At 51.4% G+C, this 12,896-nt stretch overlaps 1 protein-coding gene across 11 annotated transcripts in view; it reads left to right on the forward strand.

Annotated features, from left to right (window-relative positions):
* The window catches only part of ATP2B2 (ATPase plasma membrane Ca2+ transporting 2), a 371,101-nt gene that overhangs the window by 246,662 nt on the left and 111,543 nt on the right, over positions 1 to 12,896 (forward strand). For all 11 annotated transcript variants that reach the window (XM_077857845.1, XM_077857848.1, XM_077857846.1 and 8 more), the window contains one exon: positions 3,315 to 3,832. In XM_077857845.1, coding sequence (XP_077713971.1) covers positions 3,634 to 3,832 — 199 coding nt within the window. In that variant the 5' untranslated portion in view covers positions 3,315 to 3,633. The remainder of the gene's footprint in view (positions 1 to 3,314; positions 3,833 to 12,896) is intronic.

Genomic DNA, 12,896 nt, shown 5'->3' on the forward strand with positions numbered 1-12,896 from the left:
TCTGATTTTTAACTAATTTTGTTATCCCAGAATTGCATCCCTCCAAACATCAGATCCCTTCCTGCACCTTTGACTGTGTCCCTCCCAACCCTTTAGTAGCAGAGAATTGTATATTTGAGTTTCTTTTCTGTTCATCTTTTAGCTTAAATCCTGCTTAACTTACATGGGAAAGAAATACTCCCTACTCATACTGAGATGAAAAATCTTTCCTGATACCCTGGCCCAGATAAGATATTCCTTCTCTGGATATCTATAGCAACTGTCACTCCTCATCATGGCAAACCCATCATATTGTAGAAGTCACTCATTTAATTACCCCTCCTCCCCACTGCCAGCTTCTGGAGGGCAGGAACTATGTCTGGATCATCTAGTGCCTGGCACAGAGTAGGTGCCCCAAAACACAATTATTGAATGGATGATTGGATGGATGGATGGATGGATGGATTGATGGATGGACAGATAGGTAGATGGGTAGATAGATGGTTGAAGATCATCGTTCATCTTAATATAATAGTTAAGATCTCCAGTAGTCCATTAGCTCATGCCTACTATTTTGATTGTAAATATAATTACTGCTAACAATTCTCGTAGCCTGTGCTGCCCAAGATGTAATTATCAGTGCCTGTAAGCCATGGCACAGGTAGCAGGGAGACACACAAAAAACAGCACCTCGGGTCTAGAAAATTGCTTGTGGTTTGCAAAGCACTTGCATTCACAGACAGCACTTCATTTATGCATCCTAAGAACCCCATGAGAGAGATTCACAGGGGAGGCAGCAGTGTCCTAATGAAGGGTGTGGCTCTGGATCCAGATTGCCTGAGTTCAAATCCCAGCTCTGGCACTCACTATGTGACCTTGGGCAAGTCGCTTCACCTCTCTTGGCCTCAGCTTTCTCATGTGTTATATGGGAATAACAAGACTACCTATCCCACAAAGTGCCTGTATGGATTGATAATAATCACAATAATTACTGAATGTTTCCCATGTGCTTGGTTCAGTTCTAAATATTTTGCATGAAACAACTCATTTAAGCCTCATAATACCTATGAGGTAAATACTATTATTCCCCCTCCCTTTTTTATGAAATGAAACTAAAATTTGTTCGCTTTACATTCTACTGGGAGGTGGAGGGGCTAGAATTTGAACCCAGAGATATAGTTTCTAGAGCCCCTGTAGTTAACCTCTATGGCATCTCTACCAAGGCATCCTTGGTCCCTTCCTTACCTGCTCCTCATAGGGATGCACTGTTGGGGTCAAAACTAATGGGTTTTGGGGTGGTGTATGCTCAGATGGCCAAGGACCATGAGTGCTCCTATAGGACTAGGGGTGGGACACCCCCCCCCCCCGCAAGCATACTCTTTCTCTGGTTTCTTGTGGCTCTGCTTGCAGCATCAATATATTCCACTCTATAAGATGCTTATTGCTCTCGGGGTAAGAATTGGGCTTCCTACTGCATCCTTGAGTGAAGGTGCCCTCCTGTAAGGCACAACAGCTTTCTCCTGTGGCTCCAGCACCCCCTGACCCATGGCTGGGAAGCCCCATAACCCAGGTAGAAACACAGTGAATTTGAACATGATTTATAATGATTTCCCAATCATTTGGAAGGTAGCAAAAGGACAGGGGACAATGATTATTATTTTACAGATGAGGAAACAAAGCCTTGGAAAAATGAAGGTAGGGACTTGCCCAGGGATTTGGGAGGACTTGGGTCTGAACCCAGGTTGCTCTGACTCAAGAGCCTATCTTGTTCACTGCCATCAAGCACCTTTCACCCATGAGACCCTGCTCTCCAGAGAGTAAGGAGGGAGCGCCCCCTAGGGGAAGGGGAAAAGGCACCAGGCTGGGAATCCAGAGGCCAGCCCACCTCCGGACTCTCTCCCCTCTTGCTCAGTGTGGCTCTGGACAAGTTCCTTTCCATCTCTGAACTTCCAGTTCCTTACTGGGAAAATGAAATGGACTCTAAAATGCCTCCAGCACTTTTTTGCAAGAAGGAAAGGACAATGAAGCAAAGAGATGGGGAGGGAACAAGGGGAAGGAGTTGGAGCTGGGAGGGTGGGGCTCAATCCCATCTTCCTCCCCTCCCCCCCAACCTTCCCACTTACTGTCCCAGACCTAGGATAGCCAGCTGTCTGTGCCTACTGGGTGGGGCCAGTCCCCATGCCAGGCCCAGCCAAGCTCAGCAGAGGCCTTTTGTCACCCAACGCTTGCCGGGGACCTTGGCCACCGGTGTTGGGTGTCGGGGTGGATTGGATTCTCTCCTGGCAGCCCCGCAGATGCCACACTTCTGCAAGGGTGGCCGGGCGGGCCGGCAGGGAGAAGCCGGAGCTCCCTCCTCCTTCTCCTCCTCCTCCAGGACTCCCCAAGGGACATCCTGGCTGCTATCTGTGGTGCTGAACTGTGGGGGCCCCCAGGTGAGGGCTCCATGGACCCCAGGTCATGCTGGGGGCGGGGGGGGGGGGGGGGGCGCGGGGGCGGGAGCGGCAATGGGCTGGACGCTGGGGCTCAGTGATGTCCTGGTGAATATGCATGAGCTGATTCCTCTGGCCAGGCCAAGGGCCTTGATTAATGTGGTTGGGTACAGCAGGTGAAGGTGGGCAGCTTTCTCCCATTCCCATGCCTGTGAAACTAAAGTGAGGACAACAACATGTAAGCAGATGTAGGTGGCACAGATGGAAAAAGCATAAATGCTGGGGAGCCTGGGGGGTATTACTTAGGGGGTATTACTTACTGCACTGGGGATAGTGTTATGCTCCAGATTGTGAGAGCCTGGTGTGTGTGTAAACAAGACTCAGAGCACAGGTATTTTTGAGGAGAGGGGGTGGGAATGTTAAGATGTATTCCTAGAAGTCTGACTGTGTGTGATAGTGTTTATGGAGGGAAGAGGGGTGTCCACCAGGGTGTGTGGGAAGTGGGACTCATGTATTGGCTTGTGTGTATGGTGGTGGGGTGGGCCCTAAAAGTAGGAAGGTTGGGTGTTGCAGAGCACCCTGAGCTGTGTATGTCAGCGGGTGTGTGTGCACCAGGGCACATGTCATGAAGTCAGTGTGTTAAATATTTAGCGAGTTATGGTGTATTATGGGGGTCCATCAGGCTATGTCCCAGGGGTGGTATATTGTAGAGTGCCCAGGTGGGCTCTAGTATATTTGGATACACAGTGAGTGCTGGTGTGTTATGGGGTATGTGTGTATGTAGTGGGTATTATTTGGGATGGTTTGTGTGTGTACAAACACACAGAGCCTGGGCCTTCCTGAGCACCTGTCCCATGAAGTCTCCAGTGCCTGACCCTTGTCACCACTCTGTGCTTGTCTCCACAGGAGCCACCACCCCTGACCATGTAGATGCCAGCTCCAGGGAGCAGCATGGGCCCCACTGAATGGAGACTCCTGGGTCTGCAGCCCTGAGCCCCTCTGGCCCCTGGACGTTGCCCCGTGCCCAGGGATACACCTTGAAGCTCACCACCGCTGTCGCCAGCCCACCTCAACCACCCCCCCCTCCTGGAACCCAAAGTCGGCCACCAGGAGCCACAGTCATCCAGTGAGGTTGTGCTAAGGACAGTCACACGGAGCCATCGCCCAGCAGTCTCTTGTCCAGCGCTGACTCTCGGGCCCACCCCGAACAGGGACTGGAGCAAACATGGGTGACATGACCAACAGCGATTTTTACTCCAAAAACCAAAGAAATGAGTCGAGCCATGGGGGTGAGTTTGGGTGCACAATGGAAGAGCTCCGCTCTCTCATGGAGCTACGGGGCACCGAGGCTGTGGTCAAGATCAAAGAGACTTATGGTGACACTGAAGCCATCTGCCGGCGCCTCAAAACCTCACCTGTGGAAGGTAGGCGTGGGAGACTTGAACACAGTGCTTGGATTTAGGATCCAGCCACCCAGCCCCTGGCTTCCCTTCCCCAGGCCCAGAGAGCCCCCTCATCTGGGTATAAGCATGAGACCACAACATTGCCACCGTGTGTTCAAATCCAGCTCCACAACCCATGTCACCAGCCTGGGTTGTGTCCAGCTGTCCCAAATCCAAGCTCTGATGCTGACTCCCTAGATCTCTGGGGCAGCCACAGGCTGTGGAGCTGCTAGAGGATGGGCAAGCAGGAAGCTGGGCCGTTAGGGGAGAGGGGACAGATGCCTGATTGTGTCTTTCTTTGGAGATGGGTGTGGGGGTTTTTTGTAACTGCCAAAATGAGCAGACCTAGCATCTCAGGAGAGAGACGGTTTCACCTTCAGGGAGCTCTGCTGAAGGGGACCAAAGCCAGGTCATCTGCTATTGGGCAGAAGGAAGAGGAAGAGGAATCCTGTCCTGCTCCTCTATATACATCTAGTGCCCAGTCTGGTACCTGGAATGGAAGAGGGTGGAGCAGTTCAGACTGCTGAGCAGCCAAATACAGCACATAATCCAGCCCAAGTGTAGCAGGGATCCCACAGCTCAGAGGAGGGTGAGGCAGGCAGGCAGACAAGGTCAGAGAAGGCTTCCGGGAGAAGAAGGCACTTGAACTTGGCTATGGAGGAAAGAGAAGGAAAAGCATGTAGCATGGCAGCATTTCTTTGATGGAATCCCACAGGATGCCAGGACCTGCAAAAAGGTAGGTATTATGCAGAAAGTCAAGGAGACTTGGTTTTCTCATGTTTGTGGTGGAAGGAATAATAAGAGCTCTAAAAATTGCTCTGCTGCCTGGCAGCCATGTTGCTTTGGGACCTTTTGTTTGACCCCACTGGGCCTTGGTTTCCTAATTTTTCCTGAGGACCAGATGAGAGTTCTGATGGGAAAGATCTCTGAGAAGGAGGAAAGCCCGTAGCAGGATTAACCAGAGCCCCTGCTGCATTGGTCCCTAGAAGGATCTCCTGGGGTGCAGGTTAGAGCTGGAAGGGGTTTGGGGAGAGGCAGAGGAGCATAATGCTACAATCCTAGCCCTGCCATTTACCCACTGTGGAATTCTGGGCAAGGTATCAACCTCTCCATGCCTCAGTCTCCTCATATGTAAAATGGGGATAAAAATAGTGACTGTCTCATAGGGTGGTGAGGACAAAGTGAAGTAGTTTAGAACAATGCCTGGCCCATAAATAGTGCTATGTGTTAGGATTCAGGCCCACAGACTAAACACCTCCATTTCCCCATCAGTAAAATAGGTTGTGAACATTGAATGAGATTAGGCCAAGTGCCCAGTGTCTAAGTCTCAATAAATCTCAAGTCTTGTTGCTGTTGTTTTCATTATGGTTATCATAACTCTGGAAGTAGCAGTCATGTTCTCTGGAAAGGGTGGAATCTGACCTTTCTGGAATGCTAGCCAATGTCCATGAATGGTGTGATGCTTTTTACTGGGCTGTTTTGCATTCTTATTACACGTGTTCCTAGAAGCAGGTGTTGCTACCCCCATTGCACAGATGAGAAGCATGAGGGCTCGAGGTCACCACACTTCCACATCAGAGCAGGCTTTGAACACAGCTGCCTTGGACACCATCCTCAGATGTGTCTTCATGCCTGAGCCAAGCATGTACACCTGGGAACAGTCCTCTTAAGGTGCCTTCTGTCTGGCAAGGGCCTGAGTAGTTTGGGGCCACCAGGGAACTTTTCTTTATCCTCACTCGTGTTCAGCCCTCATGCCCTATTTGGCCCTCTTCTGGCTTCAACAAATGCTTGGTCCTCCAGCCCTGGCCCCCAGCTTAAAAGCCACATGGTCTAGGGCTGGGCCGGCTCCAGGCGGGGCCTCAGGTTGGCTGTTCCCAACACCCTGTGCCCCTGGTCTGCTGACGTGAGCAAGGAGCCGGCCTCTGAGTCACACTACAGGAAACTGCTCCAGGCCACGCATAAATTAGCCTTCCTCTTCACATGCAGCTAATTTTAGGCAAAAAGATCTCTGCAAGTGATAGAGGAGGGTTGACACCATGAGAAACCAACTCCTACCTGGGGTACCACCTCCTGCCACCACAGGCCAGGGGCTCAGCTACCACCTTTTCCCCAAAGGCCTGACTCTGCTGATGACCAGGGGGTAGACCTGGCTCCCTGTAGGCCAGGGGTGGCCCACGTCTCCAATCTTGGCATCATTACTTCCCTCTTCTCCTGTTGGTTCCATTCCACTCTGGCAACGTCCTGCTCTCCATGCCTTCCACTGCTTCCTTTCCTTCCACACCCTTCCAGCATAGAACTGTAGAGCCCAAGACCCAGGTTTAAATCCTGATCTGCTTACTTTTCAAGGGACACACAAAGAATTCAATTAACTTCTCTGAGCCTCAGTTGCCTTGTTTGTGAAATGGGAGTGACAATGCTATCTACCTCATGGGGATGTTATGAATATGAAATTAGATAATCCACATGAAGGGCTTCATGTGGTGTACGGCGTACCCTAGACACTTCTGAAATGATGTTCATTATCATTGTAATTATTAGAGCCAAATAGTTCTCTTTTGTTTAAAGATTTTATTTATTTATTCATGAGAGACACAGGTAGAGGCAGAGACACAGGCAGAGAGAGAAGCAGGCTACCTGTGGGGACCCTGATGTGGGACTCGATCCCAGGACCCTGGGATCACACCCTGGGCCGAAGGCAGACGCTCAACTACTGAGCCACCCAGGCATCCCTAGCCAATTTTTTCGTATAAAAAAATAACATCCATGGGCTCTGTCCCCATGAAAGAAATAGGCAATTAAATAAGATGGTACCTGGGCACCTGGGTGGTTGGTTGGGCATCTGACTCTTAGTTTCAACCCAGGTCTGATCTTGGAGCCCTGAGATAGAGGCCTGGGCTGGGCTCTGTGCTTGGTGGGAGGCTGCTTAAGTTCCCCCCGCCACCCCGCCTTTTCTCTCCTCCTCCTTCCCTCTCCCATTCTCCAAAATGAATAAATAACTTAAATAAATAAATAAGATGGTACCAAACAAAAGGTCAATATGCTACCAGAGAAGGCTTCCCAGAGCAGGCTGCTTTGCGATGAGTTTGGAAAGATGGGTGATAGGTATTGGGGTGGCCCATGAGGCCCCAGAGGCAGGAGCTGTTTGTCATTCTCTGCTGTGTCCTCAGCACCTGGTACAATGCCTGAGGGCTCAAACAAATATTCACAGAAAGAGGCGAGGGAGACAGAAGAGGTAGGGGATGCCCCTGGTGCCTCTCCCTTGTATGTGATGGAAGGCTGCAGCCAAGGGACCAGACACAGGACACTGTGTCACCCATGGAACAATTGGCTTCAATTCCCAATGCTCAAGAGAGGCACCGCCCTGAGCCACTTGGCACACATGCCCCCAGTCCTCCACCTCCTGACAACTGCACCTCAGGCTGTCAGAAGGGGCCACTCATACAGGTCCTGCTGGGTGCTCCCTGCATTGTGTGTCTCCTGGTGGGGGACAGAGGGGAACAAAAGAGGTAGAGCAGCAGCAGGGGGGTGGGAACTGGATACTGGCATGTTGTGAAACGGAACCTCCGGTTAATTTTGTATGAATCCTGCAGCCTGCCCAGGTGGAGGCGAGAGTGGGGCTGAGGAAGGAGAGGAGAGTGGATCCTGGGGACGAAGGTGCCTCGTCTTGCATAAACACGATGTTAAACCAGAAGGCCTCTTGGAACCCAGCAGGGCCTGTGTCATCATCCACAGAGGCTCCACCAGCTGGGTACAGGGGAGGGTGTGAAGGCAGCATGTGTTTTAAGTGTCTCTGGGCCCCAGGCCCAGGCTATGGGTGGGTGGGTGGAGGGGGTCCTCTGTCTGTCATGATGCTCTATTTCTCCATGTGCTCTATCTCCCCAAGCATCGCTGGGGCCAGGAGAGGTTGATGGGGAAGCCAAGGCAGCCACAGATCCAGCAATGTCGTAGGCAGGGGAAGGTTGGGAACTGCTAAGATACAGCGTCCACATGGGGAATTCATGGCCCGAGATGCACAAGAACGCCTCTCACCGGGGTCTTCGGGTAAAGTGGCCCATGCTCCATCTTAGAAGCCAGGACTTTTCAGATGTGAAGTCTGGAAGAGAGAAGTTCATCAAAATATATGAGGCTGAGGAAATGTAGCTGCCTTCTCAGACACATGCAGGGGTGGAGAAGGGAAAGGCATATACGCTAGAGGGGTGTTCTGGCCTCGCCTCTGTCACCAAGCAGGCTCATGACCATGGACAAGATACTTAGACTCCCAGGACCTATATTCTTATCTGTGAAATGGGACTCGTCTACTTCAACCTCTGCCATTTGGAGACAGTGAGTTGAAAAACCCTTTGAAAGTTTTCTACAAAAGAATCATTTTCCAGTATTCACTGAGTATTTTCTATCCATTTTCTATTTGATAGAAACTCATCTCAAACTGGCTTATGCAAAAAAGGGATTCTCTGGCTTGTGCAACTGAAAGGTGCCAGGACAGTCCTGGCCTCAGGCAAGGCTGGATCCGGGGGGGCCTCCAGCGCTGTAGGAGGGCTTTGTCCATCCCTGTCTTGCTACCTGTCACCTGCTGTCTTCCCTGCTGGCCTCATTCTCAGGCAGGCCCTCCCCCTGTTAGCTTCAGGCTAATACCCTCCCCTCCTGCCCCCCCAGTCTCTCCCCCCACAGCAACCAAAGGCACCTCTTTCCTCATTGTCCCCTCCCCTAAATCCCAGAGCAAACTCTCATTGGGCCACCTGGAATCACGTGGGCATTCCTGACCCAATTCCTGTGGCTAGGGGATGGGATGGGCTGTTAGGTCAGACCCGGGCGTCCCACGCTCATCCCAGAGGGGTGCAGGTCAGTCTGCCCAGGCTACACGGAGGCTGTGGGAGGGAGAGGAAGATGGAAGCACAAGCCACACATGCTTGTGGGCCTCCTATGTGGAAGGCCCCTCTGTGTGCTGGGGGAGGGCGTGGGCAAAGAGCAGGGGTGCTCTTGCCCATGGGGAGAGTTTGGCCTGGATAGGGAGAAAGGGTAGCTGAGAAATGAAGGCAGGTTCAGGAGCACCAAATATGCAGTGCTCATAGCCAAACCACAGCACTGTTAACATTTACACCGGTGCAGCAGGTGTAGCTGGGACCATCCACAGGAAGTAGGTACATGACGAGTGTCCCTGCAGGGACGTGGCCACCTCAGTGTCATGGTCAAATCGTGGCTGCACTGCTTATCCTGCTGTGGAACACTGGACCCCTCTGTGCCTCGGTTTCCTCACGTGCAACGTGGGACAACAACGGTACCTCTTTCTTAGGGTTCCTGTGAGGATCCAAGTTGTATGCATAAAGCACTTGGTACCTGGCATGTGGCAGGTGCTATTTTGCTGTGAGCTGTTATTATTCTATGCTGAGGATTCTCTGTGTGACTTTAGGGACAAGCTGGGTTTAAATTATCAGAGAAGAGAAACGCAGCTTATCTGAGCAGATCAGTGGGCTCAAGCAACACACATGAGTCTGTGGGTTAAAAGAAAATCTGATTTGCAATGCTTATACACCCCCCACTGCCATCACCAGGAAAAACAAATCCCTTAAAAGCAGTAGCTTTCTGTGAAAGTCTGATGAATCACGTGTGGATGTTTTCCAGAATGCCATCACATCTTTCTGAATCATCAATAAAATAAACCCACATGTTGATTGATACATGCTGTCCATTTTCCCAGGCTGGGGCAGCAGAATGTGTGCTAGGCACAGTTCTGCAGGCCTGGGGGTGGCCAGAAGAATACAGAACAGTTAGCGAAATGACCTGACCCAACGCTGACCAAAGGGCTTCTGGGTAGATTCCAGCAAGACTACACGGACTTCTTGTTCTCTGAACAGTGCTGTTCGGCCTCCTGGGTATTTTGTGCAGTCAGGCCCCCAGGGAGGGAGTGGAGGCTCTAAGTAGTCATGAGGAGCATTTACAGGTGGGCTTCACACTATGCAGACCCACTGCAGAAAGCCCACATCCCAGAACTACCCAGTGGCTATAATTTACTGTGTGCCAACTCATCAGGGCCCGGCCTCATGTGGTCCTGACAGCAGCCCCTTGAATAGAACACAAACGCTTTGCAGAGAAAGGAGGCCCTAATTCATCTATGTGCTGCAGAATAAATATGCACTAAACACTAAGTGCCTAAATTTGCTCAAGAATGCAAAGAGCATTGACTTTGAGTCCCAACTCCACCATGGAGGGCTTTGAACAAGTCATTGCATCCCCCTGAGCCTCGGTGTCCCCATTTATAAAGGGCATGATCATAATGCCCACCTCCCAGAACCCATGGATACAGGTGTTCAGTGAGTGTCCCATTGCTTCCCCTGCTTTGGTCATGCCAGATGGAGATGTAGGCTGACAAGGCTGACACATATTCACTTGTTGAACACTTATGTATTGCACACTTACAATGGCTTCAGCCACATTGCTCTTCTGGGAAGAGATGTCCTGCATGCTGCTCAGGAACAGTGTTTGTGTGATGTGGCTGTATGCAAGACCGATGGGAAAGCCAACACAGGGATAGGCCTTCCAGAACATTCCCTGTCCATCCAAGGACCAGCAGCAAGGAGAGGGGGGATGTCAGACAGGAGGCAACTCCAAAGTCACAGAAGCAGGCAAGAGCCAGTAGGAAAGGGCAGCCAGGGGCAGGGCCAGGGCCTCAGTCCTGCCAGGGGAGAGGAGGGAGGAGCCCCTCCTGAACCCCTCCCCATCCAGAGCGCCCTAAAGATTTCCAGGAAAGGGGGGGTGCAGAGCTGGGTTGTAAACTCCCCTGCCCTGAAGACTCTCCCAGTCTAGCTATGTTGCCAGTTACAGCTGTGACCCTAGAGATTCGTTAACTCATATTGAATGCTTGCAGACCAGGCTCTTGCTGAGGATCCATGGAACTACCTTATTTCATCTTCTCAAACAGGAATTGTTCATATCCGCAGCTTCCAGATGAGGAAATTGAGGCTCAGAGCAGCACTAGTAATAGGAGGTCCAGCCAGGATTGGTCCCCAGGCAGGCTGGCTCCTGAACATGCACACATAATCTCTTTAATCTACTGCCTCCTGCTGACAAAAATAACTCTACAGCCAGAGGGAGTGTACTGAAGGTCATAGGAGGAGGCAATCCGACCCATGCCTGACTGGAGACAAATACAGGACAGGCTTTCTCTGAGCTAGGTCTCAAAGGACAGGGAGGAGCTGAATATGCAGAGATGGGAAGGGAAGCACACTCTTAGTGAAGGAAACAGCATGAGCAAAGGCCCTGAGGCAAGACCTGGGATGTCCATGGGAAGAAATGAGGAATTCATTGTGCTTGCAGCCTAGGATGTATCGCAAAGGGCAGAGAACTCCAGCCCACAGACTAGGGATTGATTTCTGTGGACTGTGACTTTTAGTTGGCTTCTTCATGCTGTGTTGCAGACTCAGCTTAGGTAATAGGTATTTATATTTATCTGTGCTGTCCCTGAGAGTGTGAAATAGGCATGAGGTGGGGTGGAGTGGAGGGAGGGAGAGTACAGCCCCTCTCCGTGGGCCAAAAGAGCCCAAGAACTTGCTGAGTGCAGGGAAACTGAGGGTTTGGAAAGGTGGTTCTCATTCTGGGGTTCCACAGAGCTGCCCCAGGGGACAAGGAGATAAGTAGATAAAGCTCTTGGCTTCCTGCCCCACCATGTACCAAAGCAGCTCCTTTTTTTTTTTTTTTTTTAATCTGTTTTGCATGCTGAAGCATCTGGTAAGATTTTTTTTTAACAAAGAGTCTTAAAAAATAAAAGCAAAATTTTGAAAACGCTTGAGGAGATTGGAGGAAGGCAGTAAACCAGAGTATCTAAAAGCCTGGGTTGGGGCCTCCGTTTTTACATCTGAAGAATGGAGCAGGTGGCAGCCAGCCCCCAGGGCCCCCACCAATCGGTGACTCCATGAGAAAATACCCACAGTGGGGCCCCAGGAGAGGAATGTCTGGCCTCACGGGTTGGGACCCCAGGGAGCGCAGGGAAAGGGCACTCAGCCCACTGACCTGTGTTGGCAGACACACTGAGCTGCAGATCGCCCCAACTTTGGCCCTTTTTAACTGAGACCCTCTAAAGGCTGTGTACCCCACCCCGCAATTCTAGGCCTCATTCTCCCCATCTGGAAAATAAAGAGCATGGATGTGTCAGGTGATCTCTGAGGCTCCTCCAGGCTTAGACATTCTAGAATTCTAAATGCACTGCCTCAGCGCCCCTAGCAGTATAGACATCAGACTGGCCAAAGAGTGGCTGACTCACAGCCAGACCCCAGTTCCCTCTTCTCCTTGGAAGACAGTGGCCTTGAATCCTGGGAGTGTTGCTGAGGCTCCACCCCAGCCTTTCCACAGCCTTGCCTGCGCCCCCTCACCCCAGCCCCAGCCCAGCCCTTCCCTACCAGACAGTTTCCAAGTCCTACACACTGGCCTCCAAAGACCGTGGGCATTCCCTGGCAAAAGTTCTCTGGCCCCCAGAAGCCCAAGGGCCTTGACACCTGTTTCTGATGATGTTGCCTCCCTGAGTCTTGATCTGCTCATCTGCCAAGTGGGCCGAGGGGTGAGAGATGCTGCTCAGTAACTGTAGGCAGGACCGTCTAGGGTGTTTGGGCAACCTCAGCGGTCCACCCAGCCTGGTTCCCACAAGGCTTGAGAGAGCTGAAGCAGCCTCTCCCTCCAGACCCGCCTGTCACATGAGAGGCCCAGTTATCTATACAGGCCCCCCTCACCGCACAATGATTATCTTACTCCTCCTGGCGCAACCCGGGCCTCTGCTGTAGTTTCAGACCTAGAGTTATTTATAGTCAGTGGAAATTAGTGCCTCGGCTGATAGTTCCCTAGTACCCCCCTGCCAGCATCGGCCTCCACCCCAAAGTCAGGCCCCCTAGAAATGTTCGTGGTCCCAGAAAATGATCCCAGGGACTATTTCTGAACAGCAAAGACTCTGCTCTTTCTGTGGGACATCTTTGGACAAGATGCCATGGAGTTGAGAGGTAGAAATGAGCCCATCTAGCTGAAGAATCTGGGAAGGTTTCATGGAGGAAGCAGTATTTGAGCA

The sequence above is a fragment of the Canis aureus genome, chromosome 19, assembly GCF_053574225.1.
Source record: "Canis aureus isolate CA01 chromosome 19, VMU_Caureus_v.1.0, whole genome shotgun sequence".
Lineage (NCBI taxonomy): Eukaryota > Metazoa > Chordata > Mammalia > Carnivora > Canidae > Canis > Canis aureus.